General features: G+C 47.9%; 2 protein-coding genes across 3 annotated transcripts in view; one reads left to right on the top strand and one right to left on the bottom strand.

Moving 5' to 3' along the window:
• The window catches only part of LOC135377555 (uncharacterized), a 50,831-nt gene extending 45,213 nt beyond the window's left edge, over positions 1-5,618 (top strand). Inside the window, exons 3-5 of one of the 2 annotated variants that reach the window (XM_064610067.1) lie at positions 4,081-4,361; positions 4,457-4,474; positions 4,882-5,618. In XM_064610067.1, coding sequence (XP_064466137.1) covers positions 4,298-4,361; positions 4,457-4,474; positions 4,882-5,492 — 693 coding nt within the window. In that variant the 5' untranslated portion in view covers positions 4,081-4,297 and the 3' untranslated portion in view covers positions 5,493-5,618. Of the gene's footprint in view, positions 1-4,080; positions 4,362-4,456; positions 4,475-4,503; positions 4,554-4,881 lie in introns of those variants that run through there. The other variant, XM_064610068.1, reaches the window with a different exon arrangement.
• Positions 5,619-9,376: 3,758 nt separating this feature from the next.
• Positions 9,377-11,583, bottom strand: LOC135377552 (heat shock protein 68-like). Its single transcript, XM_064610060.1, has one exon. It carries the CDS (start codon positions 11,499-11,501, stop codon positions 9,567-9,569), a length of 1,935 nt encoding a protein of 644 aa, XP_064466130.1. The 5' UTR covers positions 11,502-11,583; the 3' UTR covers positions 9,377-9,566.
• Between the last annotated feature and the right edge of the window lie 5,203 nt (positions 11,584-16,786).

Raw genomic sequence — 16,786 nt, 5'->3', positions numbered from 1 at the left:
CCAATGGCATTTTATCGGCAGTCGCCCTATTTTTCAAAAAAGCGCATCTTCCCAAAACACGCAGTTGAAGTACCAGCTGCCCCACACTTTAGTGCGCTTCGCTATATTCCGCCGTATTTGCTAGGGAACAATATTCAAAATATCGCTTGGTTGCCTAAAAAAATCCGTTCCATTTTGTTGCCAGCACGCTGCCTGTCCAGCAGTTCATTTTTACGGCGTTCAAAAAAGCCGGCGAAATATAAAAAATACGACAGCGCTTCCGCGCCCCGTGATAGTAGCGCTCTCAAGCGCACTACGAATGGACGAAGTTCTCTTGTAGCCTCTTTCGGCCAACGCGTGTCACACACACCTGCTGCAGTCGATGGGGTAGAATTTTCTTTTACATTTAAAGTAAACGCCACAATACAAAAAAGTATTTGAAATAGGATGCAAATACCTCTCGGAAAAAGTACTGAGTGAGATACTAAAATACTAACAGAGGTATTTAAAATACAGTATCTTATGGTGCTCAAGACACGCACAAGTCTATGTTCACGTCACACTCTAAGAAAAAAGGGTGTGAAAAGGCGGTAACTTCTATAGTTACCACCTAGGTCAACATAGCGTCTGATAAAGGGTGTAACAGGGTGGCAAAAGCAATTATCATATACCCAAATTGCTACAAAAAGGCGTACGCCCCCCTCGCTCACCGAATCAGAAGCGGTAAACCTATCATTCGTGGCATAGAGTGAGGTAGGGGGTAGAACTTTGCAACCTTTTAGGCACAACATATGCGACAACTATTACTCCTCCTAAAAGGTGTAACTGCTCCACCCTCTTTTCTGAGAGTGCATTTTGCACCGAGTAGCTTTAACAGACATACCTGGAAACCAGCAAGGCGCCCTAAGTGACTGCTCTTCTTTTGACAATGCAAATTATACATCAGAAAACAGGCACCCACAAGAAGTTAAAACCAGGGTGTCGAACCGAACCCGAACCCGAACCGAAAACCGTACCCGAACCGTTATTTTTGCCGGAACCGAACCCGAACCCGAACCGAAATTTTCATGACACTGTTGAACCCGAACCGGAGCAGAACCGTAAAAAATAATAGCGGTAACCGGTTCGCAACAAAACGGTTCGGACATAAAAGAAGTCAGCATAAGAGTTCCTCTCTATCCCCGAACGAAGACACATTGGTATCATCATCACGCGCCTATATCATGGATTTCAGAAATTTTCACCTAGCAGTGAGACGACGACGTATAGTAAGTATACTTTCAGCGTCTTTTTAACATGTTGAAGCGCAGTTGTCCTTGTGAGCGCCGCGGCTAGCGCCCCACGCACGCGGTGCGGCATCTACTCTTCAAAGACGAGGTGCCACACGGACGAATGAAACAGGAATGGAGTAGGCCAGTTATGTAGCTCTACAGGAAGAATATGCGATCAAATAAGCGCCCAAGATTTCCCTTTACACGTGAGCAGTACAAATTAAACAAGTCAGAAACATGAGAAGTGGAGAAGGAGCGTACGCAGAACGGTGCCTGTTTGATTGGTCGTGGCTTGAAAAGTAAATGTGGTTCGGCTTATTGGTAGTGCAGTTGTGTCGTGACATATTGCCTTTGTGTTGTGGATTAACTAGTACACTGCTGTGAGCTCGGACAGAGTAAGGCTGGCAGGCTTATTTTCGACATGCTTCAGTACGGTTTCAGGTCGATTCACGTTGCGAGGGCAGTGTGCCGGCTAGTACTGTCGTCTATGTTACGCTGTCCATCTTATGAGGCTTCCTTTAAGTGTATCTTGCTGGCACTGTGCGTGTGAAAAAAGAGATTTTGGGAACAGAAAGTAGCAGGACTACACCGCTTCAACAGCGTGGACTCTATTTGCAATAAGTGTTCATCCATTCCTCATTTCTCTCGCTAAAGGGCTACCTCACCGCTAGAGACGTCAATGCAGACAACAGCAGTAAGCTATTAGCCACGCATTTCCTGATAAAAGCAGTTTTATGGAACATATAAAACGGAAGCGTTGAACCGGTTCTCGAACCGGTTCGGGGCTGCGAACCGGTTTGCGAACCGGTTCGATTCTTGGCGTGGCCGAACCGGAACCGAACCGGAACGAAATCAAAACAACGCGAACCCGAACCCGAACCGTACCCGTATTTTTTGCGGTTCGACACCCTGGTTAAAACTCCTTTGCGTCTCACGTTATAGAAATAATAATAATAACAGCGCCTCACGCAGTTCTATAGAGCTGCGTGAGGCGCTGTTATATATGTATATGCTGCGTACGTATGAGCCTCTGCCGTCCTGTAATTTCTAGCTCTGCCACGCGTGTTTGTAAACCATGAAACCATATTCTAGAATGTAAGCACGGGTCGGCACTTCCGTAAATGTATATCTAATGCCACGAGCGACAGTTGGAGAGCGACAGTTGTCCAGCTAGCTTCCAAGTAGTCTCTGTGTAACACAATAACATGACTGACGGAAGGTTTCGCTTCTTGGAAGCTTGTACTTCCAGAAAGGAAATTTGAGACTCTGTTTACGAACATGCTCGTTAACTTAGACACTCAGCATGTAGCTCGGCGCAGCTAGTTCCATCAAAGCGTCGATTGTCGAATAATATTCGTCAAAAAGTGTGGGAAACTTCGTACATCTTCCTCGTTCTCTCAGCAGATGGTATCGGGGGTGGAAAGTGCCTGTCTTCTTTCTGGCAATAACGCTGTTTGCGAATGCATTCAACATTGGAAACTTTAAACAATTTTTTTGTTTTCCCGATGCAGAGAAACGAAGCCTCTTACGATGGTACTTTTAATCCTCTGCTGTTCTAGAAACAGCAGTCAAGTAGGTTGGCGTGGTTCTGAAGTGGGCAACGTAACATTGAGTCTGTGGTGGACATGAAGTGGACATGACGAAACTGTCCAGTCTGGTACTGTTCCCTGACTCCTTGTTCTTCGTTCGTCATATACCTCAAGCTCAGGGTTGTATTGGTCACAGCATTGTCGTTTACTATTTGCGATTTTGCTTTTCATTGTGGTACACAAGTCTCTAGCAACACGGGATCCCCAGCTCGAGCGCTTGTTGACAAGTATTGCAGACGACAGCCGTGCATATGCAGGGTCAGACACTTGCAGGCTGCAGGCATTCCCAAGCATAACACAATAATGTACACAATAATGTACTGCTTTTGCAGAGATGCACACGAAAACGCAACCTTGGACTACCCGTTCACACCTATGTAATTGGAGTGGATTTACACGTAAAGTGTGTCATGCTGCACGTGCCGCAGGGTAGGAATGCTGGTAATTTCGACCGGTTCACACCTACGCAGCCACACTTTCCGAAAACAACGAAAAATTAGCCGAGGCGGGCTACAAACATGGACGGCACAAACACGTAAGCCTCCAACACCCAGAATCAATTCAGTCAAACTACTCAGGAAAAAGGTGATAATGCCAGGATTCAAACCTGGGCCTTCCGATTTCCGGTCCGATATGCTAACCGCTACACCACGACAGCAGGACTTTCTCCTGAGCTAGAGTGCCTCAAGTACGAGGGGGACGGACAACCAATCACGCTCTTCCCATTCTCTCTCAATTATAATGTCACTCACTCACTCACTCATTCAGACACGAAGTTGGGCGACATCATGTGTATACTACGTCAACAACGAGAAATTAAAAATAACTTCCCGTGCGTTGTGCTGCTTGAGCCACTCGGCAAGATGTATCTCAGAATAGGAAGTGAGGAAGACGCGTTGTGTTCTGCAGAAGTCAGTTCTATTGAATTCTTTATTTTACGTTGCTACAATGCGGGGAGCCCGAGCAACAAGCTGCTGGCTGCTGCTTGACGGGACTTTGGGCTCCTCTAGCGACAGCCGTAAGGAAAAGTGCTTGCACTATAACAATACTATAACCGACACGTCACTTCATACATGATGCCGGGCATACCTAATGACATTTACATGGTAACACACGTCATGGATACCTTTATCGGACCTTCTTCTAGCCTTGTTGTCGCGCACTAATGAGCACCTCATATAGGTAACTGCTGAGGCAGTTGTGATCAGTTCTTCTGTTTCCATTTTTTCCTGGCGTTTCAGAGTATTGGCTGCACGATTGCCCAGTTGTTACTGCACCAACGACATCGACCGACAGGATACCGTCTTTGTGCTCATTTATGTTACAAGATCGCATAGCATGAGACCTATGGAACGGGTTGACACCAGACACCCCGAGGTACTTTGTTCTGTCTTTGCCAGTACCGAGCGTTCAGATTCTGCAGCGAAGTGATCCAATGTGGAGGCCACCGCTGCAGCGATGTACAGGTTTACCCTGCTGTGGCTTTTGTGGATTTCCATCGCCTCGTCGTCTCCACAACATCGTAAGCCTTCCACCACTCGTTGTATGTGCCATTGAATGGCGAATTCACCATGGGGCCGTAGTACTAAGGTTTCAATATTTTTTGCCTTATTTCAGCGGACCATCCAAGCGGAGGTTAGTAATTTGTCATCTTCAATATGTGTTTGTCAAGAATATTGTCTGCCGTGTAGTTGCACTTCCTGTCCAATGCTGGGTATGCAAGCATCGCAATCGTTGTTATACGGAGATCAGAGTAATAGAAGCAAACGACTTTGTGACGTTCTCACACAAAAAGAATAGAAGACACAAGAAACGCAGAGAAGCGACCAAAGTCTTGTTCGTGTTCGTCATTGGCCCATGTTAGTTTGCTAGATTAGATTTTTTTTTTTTTTTTTCAGGAGTAGCAAGCCGACCTTCGTCTACATAGCCTTTTCTCTTCCATAGTAAATGTCCCCCCGCCATGCACGTTGGATTAGTTTAGAGGAGTAAAGCAAAGCTGCGTGTGTTGTTCTTGGTGCACTCATTGTTTGTTTGCTCTCTAGATGTCTACGCGCGAAATCCGAGAGACTCCAACTTCTATCTCGACCGTGTCCTGCTGACTGATATGATTACTCAAGTACGCTTTATGGATATGGATCCCTATAAGCTGCCGTCGTTCGAGACGCGTTTTCAAGACAAGGTGTTGGGGGTGCCATTGAAAGGTACGGCAAAGTTCGGCAATGGAACTATGAAAGGACTGTCAAGGGTGAATCGGTTTGGAGACTGCACCGCGCCTGGTTGGCTGCATGGAAACATCACTGTCACGTGCAATCTGCTGATCAACGACCTGGATATTGAGTATGACGCCAGAGTGCGGTATGGCTTCATCCCCGAAATGAGAGTGAAAGTGGAATCTAAAGTCGGCGCCTGCTATGCTCACATAGAAGCAACAGCTGCGCCTGGGAAGACGGCAGTTCTTCGCTCCTTCCAGATCACGTCCTTAGGAGAGCTCAGCACCAAGTGGTCCGGCCTAGGACCGCTTAACCCTTACCTGCGTGTCATTAACGATGGCTACAAGGCAAATATTGCCGGCGCCGTTTACAGTACCTTCTACAACAGTTACAGAGCGGCTCTGGACAGGTCACTTTCTATGGAGCCTATTCCAAAGCCGTAGTGCATACCGCGACAATTGTTGCCGACGCTGCGTATTCGTGCTGTATCATTGATAAAGGTGAAATATGCTTTTATCTTTCATGTCAGAAGCGACGATGAACCACGTGAGTAAAGTCTACATTGTTCAGTCAGTCGATGTTAATTATTGGCAGTCTTTAGACCCATATCTGTAATGTTCGCTACACATGTTATGCTGGATGTCACTCCGTGTTTCCATCCTGCGACTCACCGGACTGTTTGCGCGTTTTACGCAATTTTACACGTTTGAGCGTATGTAGTCCGAACCACTTGCACCTGGTGACTTGACATCAGTACGTTGTTGCGCTTTGGTCCACGTCAAACAGCCTAAACTCTAAAAACGGAACTTCATTGCACAGCACGCTCCTAGCCCATCAGCATTTCGAATGATATCGTTCTCTCGCCCCGATTCGTTGAAAATGGAAGGCGCTCACCTGTTCGTGACGATTCGCGTTTTCTTTAATATAGAGAGTTTTAGTGCATCGTACGTTATCGGCTTTGCGTACGTAAGGGATAGCGTCGGTGGTCCTGCGCACGCGCAAAACATAAAGAGATCTCCGCGCACTGCGCAGAAACACCACGCTATTCCTTACGTGCGCTATCGCCCCTGCGTGCGTAAGGGACTAAGGGATAGTGTGGTGGTTCTGCGCAATGCGCGAAGCTCTCTTTGCGCGTGCGCAGAACCACCACCGCTATCCCTTACGTACGCAAAGGCGATAGCATACGGCGCACTAGAACTCTCTAATAGCGAGTTTTAGTTCATCGGAGGGTGCTCACGATAACGGTTCCGAGAACATGATAAGCAAATCGCTCTGTTTCTTTGAAGTGGGTGACGTCACATAAGCTGCGGATACTTACATGAAAGCGACAAAAGCGTATCGTATGCATACCGCGGCTGAAGCTTGGATTTGATAAGTTCCTTTATCGTATCGTTTTCGTAGCGTTCTTCCGATGTACTAAAACTCGCTAATCGCAGAAAGACATATACGTCACGTCCCCCCCCCCCCCGTATAAGGAGTGATAACGGTATAGTCCTCCGCAGTTCTTTGTCCTGAGCGTGTTGTGTGATGAAGTTTTGTTTTAACATGACATTCTCGGGTAAACATAAACAAGCCCCCGCCCACCCCCCGCCACAACTTCCGGTGCCAAGAAGACTTCCGGTCCTTCCGCGACTGAGGACGCTCAGAACCAGCCGCCAGGCAGAATAATATCTTTCCTTCTCCTGATTTGTTGAAAACGGGAGGCGTACGCCTCTTTGTGGCAGTTCGAAAAGGCGTATATATATACGAGCCTCTCTCTCCTCAAATCAGAAGCGATAACTGTATCAATAGGCACAGTGGTTGGCGCAGAGCGTGGTTACTGTGAAACCGGACGTCGTTTTGGCACCAAACAGGAAGCAGTGAAAACGGCATGTATAGGCGTCTATACGCTAAGAATAGAACTTCACCACATGGCACGCTTTGCGCCAACCGTTGCCACGAATGATAGCGTTATCGCTTCGGATTCGAAGAGAGAGGAGAGCGTACGCCTTTTTGTGTAAGTTACCACATACTACATCCAAATTGACACAGAAAAATCGTACCCCTCCCCTCCCCGCTCTCGGTCTTCGAATCGGAAGCGATAACCCTACCATTCGTAGCAGTAGTTGGCGCACAGCGTGCTATGCAGTGAGTTCTGTTTTCGGAGTGGTGAAGCTCTCAGTATTCAATTGTAACACACCTGTGCCTTTTGCCAAAGATACTTGAAGTGCTGTGGATAGGAGACGCATCTGTCTCCAACACGCCTCCAATCAAACTCGTTTTTGTGTTGACAAAGCAAACACGAAAAGAATGGCTTGCCAAGACAAACCAAGCACTTGAGTGTTGTACATTGTGCAATTGAGGAAACCAGGAAAGGGCGTCGTGTATGCGTTGTGGTTTTATGTGTACAGTCGTTTAGGAGGGGTTGTCCAATTCTTCGTGGTTGCGTAAATAACATCGTCTCAATTTTCGTCATGTATAGATAGTGTGTGCTTGCATGCCCTTCATTGTTCTTTTGACTACTTTTTTCTTTATTGAAGTACAGGAAATAGGTCTGTGGGAGTTGTTAGAGATGACATCCTCTTGTGACGTTGCGTGCGTCTAAATGCATTTTATTGGCTCTTTTACGCATAGGCTCAACACACACCAGGAAGATGTTGTTATCCATTCCTCATATTGCACAAGGTTTCCCCTTTTGCGTGCGCAGTATGGTACGCGTGTTACGACTCTCCAGTGCATATATGACACCAGCACTCGTGTGCTACTCCGCACAGTAATTCGCCAATAAACCATTTATTAAAGGTTGCCAGACATTAGTCTTTTCGGCGCCGTATGACGATTCCTGCGTAGTACAGGAAGTCTATAGCTGAAACCTCCCGAAGCCTTATATGTGTGAGCATTGAATGAAGCATAACGCATACGTCCTGAGCTACGTCGCCATGGGAGAGCCACTATATAGGCAGGCTCGAAGACACACGAAGGACGAAGGCTCGAAGGACGTCGCGAAATGTGTCACTTGGCATCGCAATCCTGCATATATAGATACCGGCAAAAGGTTGTGTCCTTGCTACCTCTCCAGCTGCTTTCCAATGGTAGGTGTCAAAGCATGCGCCTCTATCTGGTATGCCTGTCGCAGCAATGGAGCTGTGGAAAGAGCACTTTCGAGAGAAGATATTCCACTTTTGAGAATGCCATTGACAGACAATGCAGCAGGTTATAGACCGTTGGGCTGTAGTGAGCATTGGTTGTGTGTAAAAGTGAAAGTAAGGGAGGTTAAGTGTACTTGATATCGACATCGGTGTTAGTAGTGTAGAGACAATTGTGCATGAGCAACCGCCGCGCAAAAAAAAAAAAAAAAAAAAGAAGAAATAAAGTGCGCGCGCGTTGGGTATCAAGGTCGTTTTGATTTGATGAACACAGCTTCTGGAGCGGTTCCAGGCAGGCGGAGACGCGTTCCTTCAGCATATCCTGACCTGTGACGAGACGATACTCCGGAACCTAACCGATTCAGCTATGGATAGCTCAACGGCGACCCTCCACGACCAAAGAAATTCATGGCAGTGCCAACAGCAGAAAAAACGATGGCTATGCCGTATTCTAGCATGCCAATGGTGTACCACCAGGGGTTTTCTTGCATGGGGACTGACAACGAACCTGGTCGGAAAAGCCGGGAAAAATGTCGAAACAAGTCACTCATCGATCCCATACTAAACAAACGAACAAGTCATCCAATGACCATGGCAGGGTCACACACAACATGCGTGATAGTGAGGTCTTATAGTTATCGATGCGTTGGGAAATTCTCAGGCATCGGCAATACAGGCCTGATTTTGTACCGAGTGATTTCCGCCCATTCGGGCCACATAAAGAGCATTTAGGAATAATTTGGTTCTGCACAGATGAAGAGCTACAACAGTGTGTACTATAGGATGGCTAGCATTCCATTCCTTATCTACATGATTGGAATGCAGTCTTCCACGAAGATGGGGCAAGTGTACTGACGTTAAGGCGGAGTATCTATAGAAACCCCCTCAGTTTGAGCACTACGCTTCTAACAGTTAGTTTTGTAGAATATGGGTCCAGCTTCATCGCTCTGGGCACACGTCTCACAAACGCATGCACGTTGAGTAATGCAAAAAGAAAAGTAAGGAAAAGAAACATTGGACAAATTCGGAAACGGGTGTACTACACCATAACTGGGGATGAAACCTAGATTTACCGATCCCACCGTAAAACCATTCGTTGTTTGGGATCATTTGCGCACCTGAGTAGGCGTTGATGACGCCGCTCATCGGCGTCATCAAAACCACCGGAGTGCGCACATGTAAGATTTAGTAAAAGATTTAGAAACTCTATGATATCATTTATTTGTTTGTGAGCCTTTGAGCTGATGTGTACAGGTAACTTTGTACAAGACGCGAAGAGTACATTTGAAGCAGAACAGTGACTGCTATAGCGTGGAAGCAGAATCACCTGTAGCGCACGAGATCATTGAGAGTTTTGAGCTTGCAAAGCGTAAGTTCTGTCTTGACTTTACTTTAGTCGACTTCGTCAATCTTCGGCCCTCCGGCCCGCTGTGTACCTCCAGTCGCTGACCCTCCTGCATTTGGTGCCTGTTGATTGCCTCCTCCTTGGTGCAGCTTTGTCATGATCGGTGTGGCAACTTGTTGCATGTCTTTCATTTTGTCGTCGTATTCTTCTTTTTCAGCCAGCGTGTTTCGGTCGATCCAGCTTATAATTTCTTCACATTTGCGGAGCACCTTCTCTTTGTCACTGGCCTCTAATTTCTCCGGACCCACCATTTCCACGGACTGTTTGACGTTGTAGACGTACGACTCCAAGTTATTTCTCGCGGCCACTCTCTCGCGTTGTTTCTCGTCTTCCTGCCGATAAGTTTCAGCTTCCGCTAACATTCTTTCGATCTCCTCTTTGGAAAGTCGGCCTTTGTCGTTCGTGATTCGAATGCTCTCAGACCGTCCTGTACTTTCATCCTTAGCTGAAACTTGCAGGATTCCATTGGCGTCTAAGTCGAATGTCACTTGAATCTGTGGGACACCTCGAGGTGCAGGCGGAATACCCATCAGATCGAAGGTCCCCAAGAGGTGGTTGTCTTTAGTCATTGCCCTCTCACCTTCGAAAACCTGTATGGTTACCCCAGTCTGATTATCAGAGTAAGTCGTGAACGCTTTGGAAGTCTTACACGGGATACGACTGTTACGCTCGACGATCTTTGCCATGACCCCACCAGCTGTCTCAATGCCAAGTGACAGAGGGGCAACATCAACAAGGAGCACGTCCTTGATGTTTTCGCTCGTGTCACCCGTCAAGATAGCTGCTTGCACAGCGGCACCATACGCAACGGCTTCGTCAGGGTTAATGGACATGGACAGATCCTTGCCGTTGAAGAAGTCTTTGAGGAGCTTTTGAATTCTTGGAATTCGTGTCGATCCTCCAACAAGAACGATATCCTGTATTTGCGATTTTCCTAGCTTCGAGTCTTGCAGTGCTTTTTCCACCGGTTCGAGCGTGCTTCTGAAAAGATCCAGGCATAGCTCCTCGAACCTGGCCCTGGTTATTTTGCTATAGAAGTCGATGCCATCGAAAAGTGCGTCAATCTCGATGCTTGCTTCAGAGCTGCTGGAAAGAGTCCTTTTCGCGCGTTCACAAGCGGTCCTCAGACGTCGAGTGGCGCGAATGTTTGTCTTCAGATCTCTCTTGTGCTTCCGCATGAATTCTTCTACGAAATAGTTCACCAGACGGTTATCGAAATCTTCTCCACCGAGGTGAGTGTCTCCGGCTGTGGAGCGAACTTCGAACATTGACCCTTCATCGATTGTCAGTATGGACACGTCGAATGTCCCTCCTCCCAAGTCGAATATGAGAACATTCTTCTCGCCCTTCAAATTCTTATCCAAGCCGTATGCCAGTGCTGCCGCTGTAGGCTCGTTGATAATCCTCAGAACGTTGAGACCGGCGATAACACCGGCGTCTTTTGTAGCTTGTCGCTGGGAGTCGTTGAAGTACGCCGGCACGGTAATAACCGCGTCTTTTACGGGTTTTCCTAAATAGCCCTCTGCGGTCTCCCTCATCTTTACCAGTACCATCGCACTAATTTCTTCAGCGTTGAATATTTTCTGCTCACCTTTAAACTCGACGCTGATGTTGGGCTTGCCTCCCTGGTTGATCACCTTGAAAGGCCAATGCTTGATGTCTTGCTGTATCTTCGGATCGTCGTATTTTCTTCCGATGAGCCTCTTGGCGTCAAATACGGTGTTTTCGGGGTTAAGAGCGACCTGGGCTTTGGCTGGATCTCCAATGAGTCGCTCTGTGTCAGTAAAAGCGACGTAGCTGGGAGTGGTGCGGTTCCCCTGGTCATTAGCGATGATCTCCACTCGACCATGTTGAAACACCCCTACACAAGAGTAGGTGGTTCCGAGGTCGATGCCGATGGCTGGTGCACCTGCGCCGGGCATATTGCGTACTTTTGTCGAAGTCTCGAACAAACTCCTGACACACAGTCGTTATGAGGGTGTGTATGAACGCTCCTTGGCTCAAATCCCCGGCCCAGCTATATTTATACCTTCCGCTGCGCCCTCTCTGTGTTGATGGGAAAGAACGCGGGAAAATGTGTGCCAACCAATCATGGAGGATCTGCTGTCACGTCTAGACTGCATAACAAAAGAGCTAATTGTAAAGAGCTGGTTGAAACATTGTTGGGACAAGATCTAGAACTCTTGACTGCGCAGATCCTCTGTCCCGTTGCTCGCCCTCCCGCACGAGTCGGTTCGTCCTTCGTCCGGACGGATCGGTAGCTTACCTTGGATTTAGACACAAAGTGCATGTTTTTCGATCTGCAACCTTGAGTTTACAAATGGCGCGTGCCAGACTTTTGAATTCATCGATTGGGACACGCTTTTCAGGTTGGTAGTTATTTTGAGAAGCGCCCCCGCGCACCTTGGAGACGCAAAAATAACAGCTTCTACGCTACCGCCAACTCGATTTGGCGGAACGTGGTGATGAGCTCCGCGGTTTGAGACAGCACGGCCGAATTTGGTTCAGAGAAGCAAAAGGCTCTGTTCACTTTCCTTTGTCTATGAAGTTTTCCGCGCGCGTATTGCCTTCTTGTGCACATCATGTATCCACGAGTGTTTAGTGGCTATATCAATGAGGGAGCAAGTACCCGCTTAGGCAGACACACTATACACAAAAATACGTCTATCTTGTATGCAATCACTGACCATTTAAAATCTCAATGACGAACAAAGTAGTGAGCCGTTGATAATGTCATTGGGCGCACACAAAAAAAGAGAAAAAAAGTCTGCTGCCGTTTACAGAGAAAACTGTGAAAAAACAAAACAAAAAACAAAACCATGCATAAAACGCCCAGAGCGCTCTGTTGTCGGCTACAGATTTGCTGATCACAGGCAGAGGTATCGTGAAAGCAACCGAATACTGTAAAAATACACGCACTGTATTCCTGATAACAGAGGGCCAACGTGTAAGTAACTTGGTCTAATATTATTTCTAGTCCGTTGAAGCGACAGGACAAACCTGACGTCAGCTTTGTCCTGATAACCTACGTTATCAGCACACATAATCGTAATATACAGGGTGTTTATTTTTAGCTGCAACAAATTTTCATAAAAAGGGGAGTTGCCTTAAGACGGTTTTACTTTTGTCATTGGATTACTCGACGGGGCTGCTACTAGGACACCGTATTTTTTCTCGATCAGGGGACTAATTAACAGATATATTTTGATCAACTTTTTAATTATTGACCTTAGGGAGCACATTGCAATTCCGATATTAAAGCAAGGTCTCCACATGATCCGCTCGAACTACTGAAGAAGCACAAAAGTAACCGCAGCGCGCGCTACAGACCTAACTATTTCACCTTCGGCGTCTGCTGCAAACCGCAAGGGATCGGCAAAAGAGCGACAGTGACGTCGATGTCTCCGCCCTCACTCATGGCGAATTCGGGTGGTCATGTCATGGCAACACGGCCTAGCGCTGGGAAATTGCTAGGCCGTCGACCGCGCCGGATCACGTGACTGTTGCCACCCGAACATGAGTGCCTGGAATCTGGCAGTTTTAGTCGCCGGGATCACGTTAGGGGGCATCGTGGTCGCTCGTCTTCGGGTTTCGTCGTCTGCTAACCCACGTGAACTTCGACGTGCCAGCCAATGCGGTCCTTCGCCACTCTTGCAGTGCGGATGTGACGACACGGATATAGTGGGGCAACCCGCTGCTCGGTCATTTCGAGGCCGAGCGAAAAAAGGGCTAGCTGGCAAATTCCGGGCGACCGGAAAGCGCCACACGAACATGCGAGATTGCTTCGCTTTGACCAAGCGAACATGACTGCTCGGGATCTGGCAAAAAAAAAGTTGCCACGAAATGACCACCCCAATTCGCCATTAACGTCACAGAAAGACGTCATATGCGATTCCAGCAAGCCCTTATCACGGTATGATCTTTGTTTTCTTTTCGTTTATATGCTTGCAAGGAGCTTTGCGCATCACCACTACATATCAGCACTTATCGTACCGATGAAGGGCAAGAGCCGTGTCCAGCAGGATGAAAGGAGTGATACGGCGAGCGACTGCGAGTACAAGAAGGAAGAAGAGAAAGCAAAAAAAAAAAGGGGGGGGGGACAAAACAAACATCGTGAAACATACCGCGATAAGGGTTTGCCTACATCGCATATGACGTTTTTCTGTGACGTTAAGTGAGGGCGAAGATACCGACGTCACTGTCACTCTTTTGCCGATCACTTACGGTTTGCAGCAGACGGCGGAGATGAAATAGTTAGGTCTGTAGCACGGCGCTGCGATTGCTTTTGTGCTGACTTGGAAAATAGTGTTGTAATTGTCCAATCTGACAATTATTTTTCTTCTCATGTCGTTTTTGTGTGTATTCTGGGTTAATAAAAACATAAGCGACAAGCCAGCAGTGTTCCTCGTTTATCGCGAACAACATTATGGGGATACACTCAGGGGCGGATCCAGGGGTGCCCCCCCCCCCCCCCCCCCCGAGACATACCTCTACCCCCTATTCCGGCAGATTTTCCTGCCGCACGCGCCGTTTTCCCGCCAATCCCGCGTGCGCCTTGTAGATCAGAAATAAAGTTCTGGTGTGAAATGAAAGCGCAGCAGCTCGCCGTCTTACATGGCGACCCCCCCCCGTCTCCTCTCTTTTTTTTAGTGCCCCCCCCCCCCCCCCCGAGGATCTTCCCTGGATCCGCCCCTGGATACACTGCGACAGGGGCGCAACTGCACAGCTTGCCATGGGCGCCGTCCTCTCTAGATACGCCGCTGGACGTAAGGGCTCAGGTCGTAACTAATAATAGTAATTCGGGGCTTTACGTCGCGAGACAACCGCAATCATGAGCGACGCCACAGTGTCGTGTGGTGGGCAAAATTAATCCACAGACCCGACGTCTGTGGATTAATTTTGCCCACCTGAGGGTTCTTTAGCGTGCGCCGGAATCTCGACACACGGCACACCGTATTTAACGTCCCTCGTGGAAGACGGCATGTCTGAGCAACGTGTACCCTTCCACCAAGTTGCCACCGTCCTTGGCCGGGTTTGAACCCGCGATCTTGGGATCAGCAGGCGGACACGTACGCGACCGAGTGAGACACCGAGGGCGGCTTATACCGAACTGTTAGTCTGGTTTGGTGGAAGAACAACTAAAATGGAGAGTATTACAGAACCGCCTGTATACCATACCTTACAGTAGTTTATCTGTAATGTCCGTTAATTCACTGAAATTTTTGTTAAGTGAGCTACGCATTTACGTTTCCCAAGGGCGTGTTTTCCGATGTTTCATTGTTTACATCTCTTTGCTCAGAAGCGCCTTTTGAATAGAAAGTATGAAGGCTTATTTTGCAGGTTTTGCTTTGTTGTTCCCGACGTAACCTTTTTTCCAAAACGATTTGGTCAGTGTATAGGTGGTGGTGGTGATCGAACTGCTTGCCGTAGTCGGCCATACTCTGGCGGGCAACGTCACGACTATCGCAGGGGAGAGGGGATTGTGCGTCCTGGGCCGACTTCACAAGGAACTGTGCCGACATTTGTCTTAAAGCCCGTCTCAGGAAAACATAGAGAAAAACACCCACACAGCACAGCCGGCGCCCGGATTCGAACCCGGGTCACCCCCTCCTGTCGGGGTATCTGCGATTAGTGCTCACTGGTAGCCAATCAGAGCTTCTCCCTGCAGTCTCTCGCACGTCCATCAGAACAAGACAAGTACAGGACAAAGAGAGCAAACCTTGGATGACGTCGCCCTGTCAGAATCAATCACTCCTATCGATTCATTGGCATCGACGAAATGCATAATACTATATGCAAGCACCGGTATGCGCGCAATCTGCAAGGGTCGTACGCGCGAAAGTGCTCAAAAATGCGAGGGTGAAAATTGGGTCGTGCGGAATAGTTTCGTCTATGCCGCAGATAAAGCTTTATCTGTAGACGCTGTAACTGGACACATGCGTCATTGGAGCGTCCCTTCTGGTCTATGAAGGTCTTTTGAACTGGCGATACGACTGCGACGTCAGATGCTCTGACGACATCCCATAGGCGGCAACCGACACCCCTGGCACGCGTATACCTGCTCCAAGAACAGGACTTCACCACATAGCACGATCAAGGCCAAACGTCATCCCGAATGACAAGTTCTCTCCCTTGTCCCTTGATATGACGAAAACGGGGGGGGGGGGGGGCGTACGCCATTTTTTCACGTTTTCACCAAATCAGGGGAGAGGACGATGTCACTCGGGATGATGGTTGGCTGTTTCATTTCGTGGAATGCGCGTGCCGTACGCCTTCTCGTACCCATTAACATAACTGCACTAGTGTCACAAATAGGCGTACGCATCCCGTTTTCAACAAACCAGGGATGAGGACGATGTCATTCGGGACGATGGTTGGCTACGAGCGCGTTATGCGGTGAACTTCTGTTTCAAGGGTGTGGGAGCGTGTTACGGGGTGGAGTTATGTAAAAATGAACTTCACCACAGAGCACGCTCCTCGCCAACCTTCAATTCGAGTGACATCGTTCTTTCCGCTGATTTTCTGAAATGCCATTTTTGTGGCATGGGGTTGATGTTTGGCTAGGAGCGTGCTATGCGGTGAAGCTCTGTTTTTAGAGTGTAGTATTCCTAGTGAAGCCTTCGAGTTGCTCATTGCGAGACGGAAAAGATGACTAAACTGTCTTCCCTTATGTACTATGCAGAGATAAGTCTGGAAGATTGATCGCTCCGGAAGCACTTAATTGTTTGCATTTGCTGCGCGACCGGGACTAACGGGTGTTGTAACATCCGCGGCTTTCCGGAGGTTTTAGGAGACCGGAAGCACTCCATGAAAGCGATACGATAAAGGAAATTGTCAAATGGAAGATCAACAATCTGATGTCAGTCAGTTCAACGAAACAGCGCGATTGGCTCATCGTGTTTTCGGCCCGGTTATCGTGAACCAGCCAAACATAACATTAGTTTCGCTTTGTGTCAATGTCATGCGACTGGAAGCCAGACACGTGTTTCGGTGACTGTATCTAGTTTATCTCTATGCACGCTTTCTTATTCACATCCTCATATATGTTTTTACCTCCATATTTTTCTTACATTCCAGTTCGACAGATACTCGAGTCGGTAACAAGTGTTTTCGTCCTGTACGCGTAATCGTTGACAAAAGGACCGCGTAATGTGCATAGTAACATCTTGATATGGGCACTCGTGCATTGATAAGCTTATTCTTCGAA

This window comes from Ornithodoros turicata, chromosome 1, assembly GCF_037126465.1.
Source record: "Ornithodoros turicata isolate Travis chromosome 1, ASM3712646v1, whole genome shotgun sequence".
NCBI classification, from domain to species: domain Eukaryota; kingdom Metazoa; phylum Arthropoda; class Arachnida; order Ixodida; family Argasidae; genus Ornithodoros; species Ornithodoros turicata.
Note: the sequence above shows the minus strand (reverse complement) of the source record. Positions and strands in the feature narration are given on the sequence as shown.

Bases quoted from the DNA above. Each gene is read 5' to 3' on its own strand.
- LOC135377552 (XM_064610060.1), bottom strand. From the start codon at position 11,501: ATGCCCGGCGCAGGTGCACCAGCCATCGGCATCGACCTCGGAACCACC.